The 14,137-nt window shown below is 42.2% G+C and overlaps 1 protein-coding gene across 1 annotated transcript in view; it reads left to right on the top strand.

Moving 5' to 3' along the window:
• Positions 1-11,185, top strand: part of gmds (GDP-mannose 4,6-dehydratase) — a 138,208-nt gene extending 127,023 nt beyond the window's left edge. Inside the window, exons 10-11 of the mRNA XM_069521243.1 lie at positions 9,698-9,766; positions 10,703-11,185. Coding sequence (XP_069377344.1) covers positions 9,698-9,766; positions 10,703-10,765 — 132 coding nt within the window. The 3' untranslated portion in view covers positions 10,766-11,185. The remainder of the gene's footprint in view (positions 1-9,697; positions 9,767-10,702) is intronic.
• The last annotated feature ends 2,952 nt before the right edge of the window (positions 11,186-14,137 follow it).

The raw sequence follows: 14,137 nt of genomic DNA on the forward strand, positions 1-14,137 counted from the left end.
GGTGTCGGGAGCTGAGCGCTGCAGACAGCAGATTTTGTGTGGAACCACCTCGTCTAACGCAGACACCCCCGAGAGCTCAGCCGAGGTCTGAATTAGATCACATACATCATATTCGCTGTGTGCGTGTGTTGTTGTTCTGCAGCAGTAAGTCACCGCTGTATCTCACATCCACGTCATCTCACCCGAAACCACTCCCACGATGGGGGCTGGTATGTAACCTGTTTAGTGTCTAACAGGGGCGCTGCAGCAGGGGGCCCCGAGCTGAGAGAAGGCCCCCGAGAATGGCTGATTGCCTTCGCTCGTCCATGGCAGCAACAAGTCAAGATTCAAAAGATTGAGTGAGGGGCTACGCACAGGAGACTGCAGCGACACCATAACGAGGCCTCGTGACACTAAACACTTAAACTTAACTGCTTTATTATTAACTGTTAGTTATCTGCATTTGCTCTTTGTTTGTAATTTTGATAGACTTGTTTGAAGATGTAGTTTGGGATCATGTGTTTCTGGGCGGTTGTTTGGTTTGGTCCTCCGAGTCCCTTGAAACCACCCTGGAGTGTGTGTTTGTGGTGACTAAATATAGATGGTTTCTGTGATAGAGGCTGAGGTGATAAAGCAGGATTGGTTTGAGACTTCTTGTTGACCTCTAAAAGAATGATCCACTTTCGTTTCTATAATTATAGTTCGTACGGTTGGTTCTTGGTGTAATAACATATAAGCTCTGTCTCAGTGGCTGGGACCTAAGGGAGGAAATCAGTCAGATGATCAGGGAGATTTTAAACTGTCGGATTATTGTCAAAGTTGCTTTGACATCATTGAAGTGTGAAATTTCACCAAAAAAAAAAGACTTCCTGGTTCAATTATGTCCCGTCACACATACCTTAGTCGGGTGCGTCCAGTTTTTCTTAAGAAGGGAATTACAAAATGTCACGTGTGCTTTACCACCAAATCTAGTTGTTTACAGAATCTGTTTGTCTCGTGTTTCCTGCTCTGTCTGTTTCTCTCTCTCTCTCTCTCTGACTCTCTTTCCCTCTCTCTGTTTCTCTCTCTCTCTGACTCTCTTTCCCTCTCTGTTTCTCTCCCTCCCTCTCTCTCTCTCTCCCCCTCTCTCTCTCCCTCCCTCTCTCTCTCTCCCCCTGTCTCTCTCCCTCTCTCTTCTCTCTCTCTCTCCCTTTGTACTGTGATTGTAAAGAATGTTGTTTAAAGAAGGGAAATTATATTCCCCTTTGATGTCTGCTGACATCACACACACACACACACACACACACACACACACACACACACTGTATTGCACAAAGCGCTACTTCATCCAAACTTTATTATACGAACACGCAAACAGACTAAACACACATTTCACCTTTCACTGGAAGTGACTGAACTGCTCAGTTTCAGTTTGACCTCAGTGGAAGTGAACAGTCACCTGAGTCGCTCTCTCTCTCTCCCCCTCTCTACCTATCTATCTTTCTTTCTCTCTATCTCCTTCTCTCTCCATCTCCCTCTCTCTCCCTCTCTCCCTCAGTCTGCAGCTTTCTGCTGACTCCAGGAATTATGATCTGTTTCCCGTCCGCAGGAATAATAGAATAGAAGGGAGGGGGAGAGTGGGTCGGCAACAGCTCTGTGGAACAGTAGTAAGGAGTCCAGCTCCACTGTGGTTACACTCACTGTGTGTGTGTGTGTGTGTGTGTGTGTGTGTGTGTGTGTGTGTGTGTGTGTGTGTGTGTGTGTGTGTGTGTGTGTGTGTGTGTGTGTGTGTGTGTGTGTGTGTTTGATGCAAATGCATTTATATCCAGATGTGCAATTTTCCCTCTTTATTTCCATAAACTTCACACATTAAAAGATTACCCTTGGACGTGAACACACACACACACTCACAGAAACATGACTGCAACTTCGATTAAAGGCCATAAAACGATGGCCTCCTCCCGTTATCTTGACAGTTAACGCCTCACGTATACAACCAGGCGGCGGGCTGCGGATCTCTCTCTCTCTCTCTCTCTCTCTCTCTCTCCCCAAAGCGCTGCCAGAGCCTCTGGGCACTTAACACTATCGGCAGTCAGATCCAGCGGCTCGAGTGTGTTTCGAGTGTGCGAGGAGTGTGTCCTCAGCCGCGTAAATATTTATCACATGGCTCCCCCAGGAATTTTAATGAGCACTGATGGAGAGCAATCGACACAACTGAGCCCAGAGTAGAGAGAGAGAGAGACAAGGGGAGAGGAGAGGAGGTGAAGTGACAGTTTGTGATGTTTTGGTTTTTAAATATCACAACTGACTTTTATTGTTTTCCTGTGGAGATTCACACCTTCCTGCTTTTATGCTAATTGTTTCCTGTTGTTTCCAATCGTGTGTGTGTGTGTGTGTGTGTGTGTGTGTGTGTGTGTGTGTGTGTGTGTGTGTGTGTGTTTGCCATCTTTGGAACTTTTGTAAATGGAGCTTGCTCTTCTTTGATTTTAGGCTGGCATACATGTTTGTGTTTTTCTACATCTCTCTGTGTGTGTGTGTGTGTGTGTGTGTGTGTGTGTGTGTGTGTGTGTGTGTGTGTGTGTGTGTGTGTGTGTGTGTGTGTTGAGTGTACATACTCATCAGGGTGACAGGGCCACCCTTTAGAGGTCACTTAACACATTGTGTGCTGGCCAAGCTGCATGGGGAGTCAGGGAAGGAAACCTGAGCTATAACTCACACAGCACTCCCTCTCTCTTTCTCTCTCTCACACACACACACACACACACACACACACACACACACACACACACACACTGCACCTGACCTTTGACCACTGGTTGGAAATGGCAAATGACTTTCTTGGATTCCTACAGACACAGCAGCTCACAATTCACTGAAATGTACCTAAGTGATGCTTAACTGGCTCAATGAAAAAAGAGTGACACAAGGGCACACACACAGTTGACCTTTGACCTCCATCATCAGCCCAAATTAGAATCACACAAATGAATTCAAGATTCTCCCAACTTTTGGAAAGATGCAGAAAATATCAGGTTTAATCTCAGATGTTTTCAAATTAAATTGTCAAACTTAACGTTGTGTGATGTTTTCAAACGTGAGTCAAACTTACCATAAAAGCCGTTTCCTGACTTTGTGGTTTATAGACATTTAATAATTTTAACTTATCATTCATATAAAACTTCACATTCCCTTTATTATCAAGCTGAATAAACTCGCTGCCAACAAATTGATTTAATAAATTCAACTGAAATATGATGAGTAATAAATTGAATTTCACTTGTTTTATTAGTATTAAATCCAGTTGTGTTGCCAAAACAATCAGAGAAGGAAAATTATAGACACAAGCGAAAGAAATAATAAGTGCAGAGAAAAGTTAGGAAACATTCTCCTCGTCAGTCTGCAAGAAAAGACAATTATAAAGTTAATACTAAACAAAATCTTATATTATAGTTTTCATCAAATTTTATCATGTGACCTTTGTCTTAGTGAAAACTCAACGGGTTTCTTTTGTGATTTGTCCAGAGCAGAGTTTTGGATCCTGTCCATCAGTTTGAGAGACGCTGGGATGCTTCAAATTCTAAATACCTTTATTGCCATGGTCATATTTATGTTTTATAATAATTTAGAATATTTGTGATAACAGACAGACAATGGAATGCACATTACACATTACCACAGGTCTCTGATTTCACCCCGACCTCCTCCGCACGCCCCTCCTGAAGCGGAGTTTTGTGCTCTAAAGGAAGTGATAAGTCGAGGCAACGCTGACGGAGGTGCGTTAGAAATTCACCAGTGACAGATCTGTGACTCCGGGACTTTTTTCTCTTGTTTCACCTCGCACACATACCAGGTCGCAGAGCGAGTGCAGCAGCCGTGTCCCAGGGTTCATGAAATCATTGACAGTTTGTGAATTTTGGCAACAACAAAAAAAAATGAAAGCTTTTAAAAACATAAAAATAAAACTGTATGTATTTTGTTTATAATAAGAAATTTAAGTTTAATATTTTTGTTAGTCCCTCCTCTCTCTTCAGCTCTTCAACTTGTCGCTCTCCATCATTCTAATTACACAATACAATGTTTTCCTATGTGAGAGAAAACAAGAGACCGCAGTCTGCTGCAATCATTGTTCACACGTTCAAGCCTTTTTAATTGTTGTCCGTGTGCTTCTTTAAAGCCTGAAGCTCATAATTACTGCAACAGTAATTAACCTTGATCTGTGTCTCAGACTGGAAAGTCCTTGAAGTTGACGTTTAAGACGTTGTGGGAACCCTGATGTTGTTGCTGACAGACAGCAAGTTTTTTTATTTTTTTTATCCCTTCCTCGTGTCCCCATCGCTCTCGTAATAGTAATTCATCCTGGGTATAAAAAGAGCAGGAACGGGGTGGAGCTCCTCCATCAAAGGGTCAAAGGTCGGAACATCTGGGTCTGGTCGGAACATCTGGGTCTGCTGGGGACACAGAGACCGTGGGCTCCAGACTCTCGCTGCGTTCTCGGCCGCTTTATCTGATTTTCTTTGAAGTCTCTGCAGCCTCATGTCCACTACTGTACAAATACCAGAGACGCTACTGGACTTCCAAAACCACATCACAGTGTCCCAGCATGCAACCCTCAGAGAGATGAGAGAGAGAGAAGAGAATTGTTTTTTCTCGGAGAATGCTTGATCCGTCTCCCGTACGACGGTTCCCAGAAAAAAGAGAAGAACAAATGTAATTAAGGGACATTTAACTTTTTTTTTTTTGTCTTCTACGTGTCCTTACATACAACTTAGCGTGTGCTCGTGTTAACATGCGGCTACATGTTTGTGTGCGAGCCCTTGTGTGTGTTCGGGGGTCAGCCTCGGTGTGGCGTGTGATTTATTGAAAGGCCTCGCAGTGATACCAGAATTCCTTTGCGTTAAATGCCTGCTCTGAGCGCCTTTTTACTGCCTGTGTGCTTTATGGAGCATGATCGCACTCTATTTGTCTCTCACTCTTACATTTCGAAGGATTATTTTTTATGGCCACTCGTATCTTTATTAGAGTGGAGAGTGTCAGGAGAAGGGAAAGAAGGGAGATGTGGGAAACGATATCCCACGTACCTGGAGAGCAGGTCTAGAAAACGCTTCGCTCTTTTAACTGTCCTCTCCTCTATGAGTGCAAGACTGTGAAGTTAAAGTAACTCCAGTCCAGTTTCAAATTGATTTTTAAAAGTTTTCACATTTTTGTGTCCAAACTGAAATAAAATCCTGGTCTGAATTCAAATACCAAATGGAAATGGAACTAAATTCGCCGCAACAGAATATTTTCAACTGAATCTCCGAGGTCACGGAACAAAAGCAAAACTAAACAAATTTTTTTAATGATTAATTAAAGTGAAATATTACAAAGAGAACTTGAAATGAAAAGTGAAGTACGAATATAAAATGAACGACACTTTACACTTTAACAACAGTGACAGTTTCAGCCACTCTGCCTGAGAAGGCAATTGATTGACTGTATTTGCAAACTGTGTCTGATTTATCCTGCAGCACGGTGTCAAATGTTCATATTGTTCATATCCTCCGTTTGATTTGTTTAATGTTCAGAAGATGACAGACACGTTTTATCACAGCCAAGTTTCAGTTTTCTTCTACCAGTTGTTATTATCAGCGCTACATATTTTCAGACGGAGGCCGAGCGCTGCTTTAAACAGGATGTACCAAAACGTTCGGTTTGGTTCCAAATCGGATCCATATGAAGATTATATTGTGCCCCCATCTGTTAGTAGTTCACGTTGAATTATTCGCTACATGCTCTGTTTAGGGTGAGTTCACTTGGCCGCAGAATGCTCTTGTTAGCAGTTTGGAAGCAGATTTTATTCCAGCGCTGAGCTGCACTGCAGACGGATTTGTGAGGGTGAGATTGTCTGTCACCTGCAGAAATCCTGGTTGAGAAAGACCAGGCACAGGATTAACTCCCTGGATGCTGAACTGTGTGGTTTGTGCAACGACGACAGACTTAGCAGACAAGCGTCTGATTTCAACAGATGTTCTCCTGCCAAGTTCAGATGGAGATGGCCAGGCACGACGATGATGATGATAATACAAGGCGCAGTCCTCCGTGCCTCCAGTTAGCGCTCTGTGTCTTTGACACTGTCTGAAGCTGGGGCCAAAAAGATGCCAGCACAGATTCACTTCACTGGAATACCTTGATACTGGGACGTTCATGTGGTTAAACTTTGTTCCATTGTTATCAATATGGATTTCTCTGTGTCTTGGCTCAGCTTCTACTGGAACGGTGATTTCATGCCTTTATTGATAAACCCTCAGTCCAGTTTAGTTTTTCAACTGCCCACAATCACGAGGCTTTTGGTGGTTTGTCTGACTGCAGCCCAAAAATAACGAGATATTCCTTTACGTGCCGACAAAGATGCATAAACACGTCAGTGTCAGTGTTTCCCAGATGCAGACTTAACTTGTATATATCTTTAGTTGAGATCAGATATTCCTTTATTCATCACAAGGTTTGTGAATTTGCAATCACGGTTATTTTACAGGCAGAGATCAGGTAGATTGCGTGAGTCGAGCTCGACTCCAAACAGGAAGCACATTCTTGAATTTGTCAGTTGGCATAGTTTAAAGTGAACTCAAGAAATATTGACTGCAGCTCCTCACAGCAGCCCCGTTCAGGCTGGAGCGCGCTACGAGAGCGATTTGCTGCCAGTGCACAGTTAATAATCTGGTGGGAGCCTCGGTGACATGTTGCCCTCACTCGTCTCCTCGTCCTTTACGTCAATAAGCGCAGCTCAGAGTTTGTTTGACTTCATACACTTTATGTATGAATGCAGACAGAATCCAAACAAAGGCTCCTTCAGGGCTTCTTTCACTGCTCTGCAGCGCAGCCAACTTTTCATGCATTTTTTCCCCCCTTCCATTTTTGGCATCTGCTTCCTACAAGCTCATATCAGGTAGGAAACACAGTCTTGGCACTGAGCCTCCGATCAATAATGGATGTATAGAGAACATGTCACAGCTTCAGACTCAAAATGATTAACTTCAGATCTGCCTCTGCGTTCGTGACAAGGCCAGTTGTTGTTCTATTCTCAAACCTGCAACAAAATTGTTCCAGTACCTCCAGTAAATATGGTTATAAAGCAAGTGGATTATTTAATATAATTGTGGGGTAAGTCACCCTACGATAATTACATTCAGTCAGATAATAAATTACGTCTCATTGCTGAAGGTAATTAGTCTAAAAATGTTTCCAGTTATAGCTTCAGAGCCAAAAAAATGAATATGAGTAATGTACAGAGCTGCTCACATGAGAAAGAGCTGTTTGTCCTGCCGTTACAGACGCAGGAGAAAAAAGTGCTGCTGCTTTCATCTGTCCATCTGCATGCGAGCCATGTGAGCTTAAAAATAAAAAAGACTGCTCACCCGGAAATGAACCAGGTTTTCAGCTCTGGCTCAGTAAGACCAAAGAGAGCGGCCTCGCAGACTGAATCGGCCTGTACTTGTTCACAATGTGTGTGTTCAGTGTTTCGGCCCTTGTGTGTGTAATCAGAAGAGTTTGATTAAGCGCCGTGGAGCCTCTCTGAGATGTGGGTCCCCGCTCTCTAAAAGGCTGAACTATGCCAGTGCTGCTGAGAGCGTTCCTCTGTAATAAGATCACCCAGAAAAGACATTTTCAAGACGTCCAGCTTCAGATAAAAACAGTTCTCTTTATGCTCTTTATGGCCCCCAGTGTATTTACTCCTGGGCTGTTTTTTTATAGTTTGGGTCAGACATCCTAGTTCCAGTAAATGGAAATCTTGTGTGTTTTTAACTTTGTGTCAGGAACTCGGGGAAGACCCCTTCTCTATTTTAACACGTGAGTGCCCCAGTGTACAAAGCCGGGCCCGTAAAGAAACATTAAGAAATGCTTTTCCCAGTTTGGTGCGGAAGAACGTGACTGGTCTGCTGCGGGCCCTGACCAGGACCCCGTGCTGCACTTTTGGGATGAACTGGAACGCAGAACGCGAGCCAGGCCTTATCGACCGACATCAGTGTTGGACCCCTCCAAAGCTCTTGTTGCTGAGTTGGAGCACGTCCCTGCTGCCAGGCAGAAAATCTAAAACCTGAGGCAAGGAGGCTGTTATGGCAGCAGATCGACACAGAGCTGAAGATTTTAAGTTCTCGTTGATTTGGCAAAAAAGCGTACTGCGGTAACACTAATCATGTATTAGCTTTAGAATGAGTGGAAATGACAAGTTTTCAGAATGTCAGACTTTCTGAGGGTTTTATGGACTTTTAGTTGTTTGGACTTGTTTTGGCGAGCGTTGACATTACGTGCAGTGTGCACATGCACTGGATCTTTGTCATCTGCCAAAGTCTGTCCAAAATGTGCATGTGTTGTTTCCTGTGAATTCCTTTGTGCATGTGCACACCAGGTTAATTTCAATCCGGTTCAGCCCAGTATCTATGTGTGAGTGTACGTTCCTCAATGTAGATAGAAAAAGACAATCAAAGCTTTGCAATGTATGAGGATGATAATTCATTCATCCTTTGTCTTCACTCTGAGGGTCACAGAGGCCAATATATATTTTAAACAGTTAAACGATACACACGTTGATGCCTGCAGGTAATCGTGGGCAGGGATGTCGAACTCAACCTCTGATGATGCATGTAATGGCTGCAGCAGAAAACACTCTGGACATACGTGTGAAAAATTTGATTTAATATCAGGAATATGCCGCTGTGGTTTCTGGTTTATATGTTCAGGTTTCCACATACTCAGTTTAGTGTGTCCACATACCTTTGGTCATGTGAATTATTTAAACCTCCATGCAGAGAGAAAACATGGACGGCACAGCACGTACAGTGTTAACGGTGGAGGGGAAAAGAGACATAAATAAAAGTTGAAGTCTCTGTTTACCTTCCATAGAAGGATTTCCTCTGGTTGTGGAATTAGCTTCAGGATTAAGGAACATACAGTATCAGCTAATTGAAAAAAGGAGAGTCTTCAGTATCATGTTTCCCCGCAGTGTTTTATTAGACCTCTGGAGGCCAACACATGTGTTTCTGACACAAACTGATGCATGAAAGATGAAAAAAAAAATCCCCCCAGAAATACAGAGATGGAAATAGAAACAGTAGAAGGAGCCAGTGAAGGAAAGAAAGACTTTAAAAACATAGAGGACAGACGAGGAAAGATTTTTTTTCTTTCTCCTCCTTTTCCGTCTCTTTGGTGGTCTGAGGCAGGGTCTCGCTGGATCTTGAACCCAGTGCAAAACACAACGGGGGGGGGGAAATGAGTGAGGGGGTTGGAGGGTGCAGGTCGGGGGGGGAGGGGGTTAGTGGGGGGTCTTGGGTGGGGTGGGGGGGGTTACACCACCAGAGTCCCACAATTCATCATACTCTGGCACCGACGGGGGCCGTCTGGACAGATCGGTGGTGGGGAGCCGAGAGCGGGGATTGATGGCCAGTGAGACTCTGTGACCTCCCTGTTCCCCCCGAGAGGGAAGATACTGTGTGTGTGTGCGTGTGCGTGTGTGTGTGTGTGTGTGCGTGTGCGTCAGACAGAGTAATCATCACCCTTCATGCCCTGCACCCTGCTGAAGACATCAAGTTCAGATATGGAGTTGAATCCAATTCGTGTTTACATCAGTAACAAATCAGCTGCTGCAGGATTCTCCTCCTCGCTGCCTCCAGATCAGACATGACAGATGATTTGTTTTTCTTTCTTTCTCTCCCTCTCTCTCCCTCTCTCCCCCCCCCCCCTCTCTTTCCTTTCTTATTCACAGGAATACCTACAAGGTGACAGCACCAAAGCGTATCAGAAGTTTGGTTGGAAGCCAAAGGTGACTTTTGAGGTGAGCATCATGATAAAAACACACCTGGTCGTGCGGCAGGAAGTTTAATACCAGTGTTGTAAACGTGAATAGTGTGACACACCCACGTAGAGGCATCGAATGGTATGATGAAATATGAGGAAGACGCACGGAGGATAAAATAAAGGTTCACAAAGACTCATGGAGGAGCTGGAAACAGTTTTTATATCTCTGCTGTGTATATTTAGAGAGCGGCTGCGATGATAACATGGGTGAATGTTTAATTACTAAATTCCACATAACAAACAGGAAAGATAAAAGTTGCACCGGGGACAGAGGTCAATGTAATTCATAGGAGAACCAACGTGTTAAACAGTAAGTTCAGCTCGACTGTGATCATCGTTTTATTTCAGCATCATTTCAGTTTTTTTAAAGAGATCACATTTAAATGACTCATTTTGTTTAAAGCTCTACATTAGATTTTTATTAAATCTCATTAAAAAACACACAAAATATGAGATGACTGTTATTCTATGTGTAAGAAGATGCTAAATGTAAAAATATTAACATTAACACTGTTTTTTTACAATAATTAATAATGTGTGTTACAGATATTTTCTTTCTCAGATATTAAACTATATAGAACTAATGTTCTTTAAATGGAAGCTGTAGTTCTGATTTATTTATTCAGTATCAACGTTACCTTGGTTTGAAATTTGGGAAAAATCTATTGGATAAAATCCAGAACGAGATCCAGAGTCAGACTCTTCAGATTCGTTCCGGCCTTTAAAAGGTTCAGTCTTCATCATTGCTGTGTTTCCGACACAACACAGAAATAAATTGTGGATTTGACACCGAAGTCACCCTCCGACAGTTTCCCTCACGAACCTCCTGTAAACACAAAAACAAAGCTTTTAAAACTTCTGCTGGTTATTTGTGGCTGAACTTTGACCTGTGACCTCCGCCGTGTCGCTGCAGGAGCTGGTGAAGGAGATGGTGACCGCCGACATCGAGCTGATGAAGACGAACCCCACAGCCTGAGGAGGAGTGGCTCCGTCCTGCAGGGAAGCGTTGTAGCACTCCAGTGGCCTGACACCAGTGACCTTTCCTGACTTTTCCAAATGAAATTATCTTTTTATTTTTTAATTTTCATTCAGGGCTTTGATCGAACCGTTTGTTGCCTTTGTCCTTTTTTTCCTCGTGAATATAATTGATCTGGTTTTATTGTCACACAGCGAAGATGCCTTACATTCCACTTTTTAATTTATATGTCAGGGGGAGGGGTCTGGGTTTATTTATGTTAAGATTCTTGTTTTTTTTTAATTGTGGTCTGAGTTGATTTTAATATTCTGTCTTTTAGAGGGTGATCATGAAGTACCTATTTTATCTTTAATCGGAGAATGTGAATCTGTGGGTTTTTTACTGAAGACGTTGTGCAATAAAGAGATTTTCACATATAAAGTCACATGTTTGTTTTTTAATTTCACACAAAAAAGGGTGATGAAGATGAGTTGTGGTGGTGATGAAGACGAGTTGTGGTGGTGATGATGTGTTTGTGTGTTGAGGTGGAGGCTCCTGCTTTTTGTTTGTTTGTGTGTTTTTGTATCTTCAGAGCAGCAGAGGAGGAACACTGCAAGAAAACATCCTGCAGGTACGAAGTGTGTGTGTGTGTGTGTGTGTGTGTGTGTGTCTGTCCAGGTTGTGTAGAGGTCGTCTGGCTCAGCTCTCCCTCTCTCTCTCTCCCTCTCTCTCTCTCCAGCTTTCCAGGGTTTTTTTTTTTTATTTTTTCTTCTCTCGAGCACACTGGACTCTTTTATTCGACAGGAAGTGCGTGTTTCTCGGGCTCCGGACTCCAACAGTCCCGCTTTCAGACGCTTCTTGTCTCACCGGCTCTGGCTCCTGAAGTTTGAGGCCGTTAAAGAACCCGGAGACAGTTTCCATCTGACACAGGTTATTTAAACACGCTCAGTTTTATTTCACTTTTATATTTCACCTTTATTTTCCTGCACTTGTTTGCAGTGAATCGTCAAGAATAAAATCTGTGATCTTTTCTCTGGAGTTAAATTCCAGATAATTAATATAAAGTTGAATGACATCAGCTATAGACGATATTCCTCTTTATTAGATTTGCTCACGTGTCTGTAGATATCTGTTTGTAAATGTTGAATAATTATTATCGTTGGTAGTTTAATTTATCTTTATGATACATGTTTAATTCCCTGCATCATGTTGGATTATTGAAAATATAATTTAAAAAAACACCTTTGAGGACAGAGGATGATTTGGTAATTTTGAGGTATAGCCAACAAATCAAATTAGATTTTAAACCACAAATAATATAATACACATGATGAATATACATGTATTGGACCTGTCACCAGTAGGAGTATTTAAAAATAAACAAGTAAAAGAAACACAAAATGAAATACTGATAAAAGAACTGAACCTAATAGTTTTCACTGTGCAGCAGAATGTCTCCTGTTCGCTGTGTTTTATAAATGCTTTGATGCATTTTAAGTTTATTTCATTGCATCATCGAGATGATTTTATCTGAATTAATTATGTTTTAGTTCAAGCGATGCGTTTTCTGTTTTTATACACATGAGCCAATAAATTACAGCGTTTATCCGTGAAAAATACTGAAGCTGGAAAATATAGAAGCAACTAATAAAACTACAGTACTCCGCAGTACTGCAGTAACTGTACTCAGTTACTTTGCTGCACAGGTTTAATCTGATGATATTGAATCACGTCGAGCTCAGTCTGAGTTTTCAGACGCAAAACTTTTGAGACATATTTATAAAAAAAAAAAAAAAGTTTCTGTGATGGTGTTTGTGGAGATCAGCGTCTGCGCCGCAGAATGAGAAACAGATGTGGCTGTTTGGGCCCCTGGACACACACACACACACACACACACACACACACACACACACACACACACACACACACACACACACACAGGTGCAGCGTGAAGCCCTCAGCAACAATTAGACGCGGCCTGTGATCGGGTTTAACTGTTGGCGCACAGAACAGAAACGAGGATCTGCTGCGTAAAGAGGAAAAGTTTGGTGCAGCTAAACAAACACTTTAAAAGGATTAAACGGATCCAAACTCAGGAGGTGGCCGCAGATTCATGAGATATCACAGAGTTTCTGTTAATGGACGAGGAGTTCAAATCAAATCTGGATGAGAGAGAATTTAACAGAGATGTGGCTCCAGTTCAACGAGCTTCAAATTCACCAGCAGCATCAATTCACATTTTAAATCTAAAACAACTTCATATATATATTTATCCTTTTATTCAACGGCTGCTGGAGATTATAGTTTGTTGTAGGAAAACGTGGACGCGGAGTGAATCATTCACAAACACAAAACCAGCAATAATTCAGTTACAAGTAATAATTAAAACAATCACGATAATTCAGGTTGAGGAGTTTTTAAACGTAATCTGAATAATTTGAGGTGCAAACGTTTTCTTTAAAAATAATCATCATGATAACAATAATAAACCAGGTTTTTCAACTGGATCCAAATTTATTCAGGAAGTTACAAAAGTCTGTTTTTTAAAATAATAAAAATAATGATCCAAGCTGATAAAAGTTTTCTAAAACGCATCAATCAAATCTTCTTCTACGATATTGTAATCAACGCTAAGGCTTTAATTGGTTTAATGTGGAAACAGGATCAAGGATTTAACTCATCGTTGAAGTCACACACTCACTCACTCACACACACACACACACACACACACACACACACACACACACACACACACACACTCTCACACACACGGAGGCACACAACCCAGACAGCAACATGTCTGTCGGTGCCAGAATCCACCAAAATTAAAGACAGGGCGATGGGATCTCAATCATCGCTGCAGTCTGCAGGGATTTAACTCAGCTCCCCCGAGACACACACACACACACACACACACACACACACACACACACACATACAGCACAAGACAACACACACATACAGCACAAGACAACACACACACACAGGCCAGAGTGTGAGAAAGTGACAGTTTGGTCTGTTGGTGTTAATTTTAACGAACCTCTGATTTTTTAGGGTTTAACCTTTCAGGCCTTCAGTTCTGAAATTCAATATATTCTGTTAAAATGAGTCTAAAGTCATTTTATAATATCTAATTCACATGAGAGCGAACTGATTTGAGTTTTGCATGATTTTAGAAGAGATGTGTTATTTGTGGCAAATTGATTTCTTTGGTTTCAGCTCCAGAAATTGGCAAAAAGAAACACGACAATAACACAGAAGCTGCTTCTGCTCTCAGTGAAATATCAAAGAACCGGGGCTGCAAACTGCTTCTGTTTTCACTCGGCAGTTAGATCCAGGTGTGTCTGTTTGCTGGAGCGTTTAAAAGAAATAAGAAAATGCGTAAATACAACA

Source organism: Paralichthys olivaceus, chromosome 3 (assembly GCF_024713975.1).
Source record: "Paralichthys olivaceus isolate ysfri-2021 chromosome 3, ASM2471397v2, whole genome shotgun sequence".
Taxonomy (NCBI): Eukaryota; Metazoa; Chordata; class Actinopteri; order Pleuronectiformes; family Paralichthyidae; genus Paralichthys; species Paralichthys olivaceus.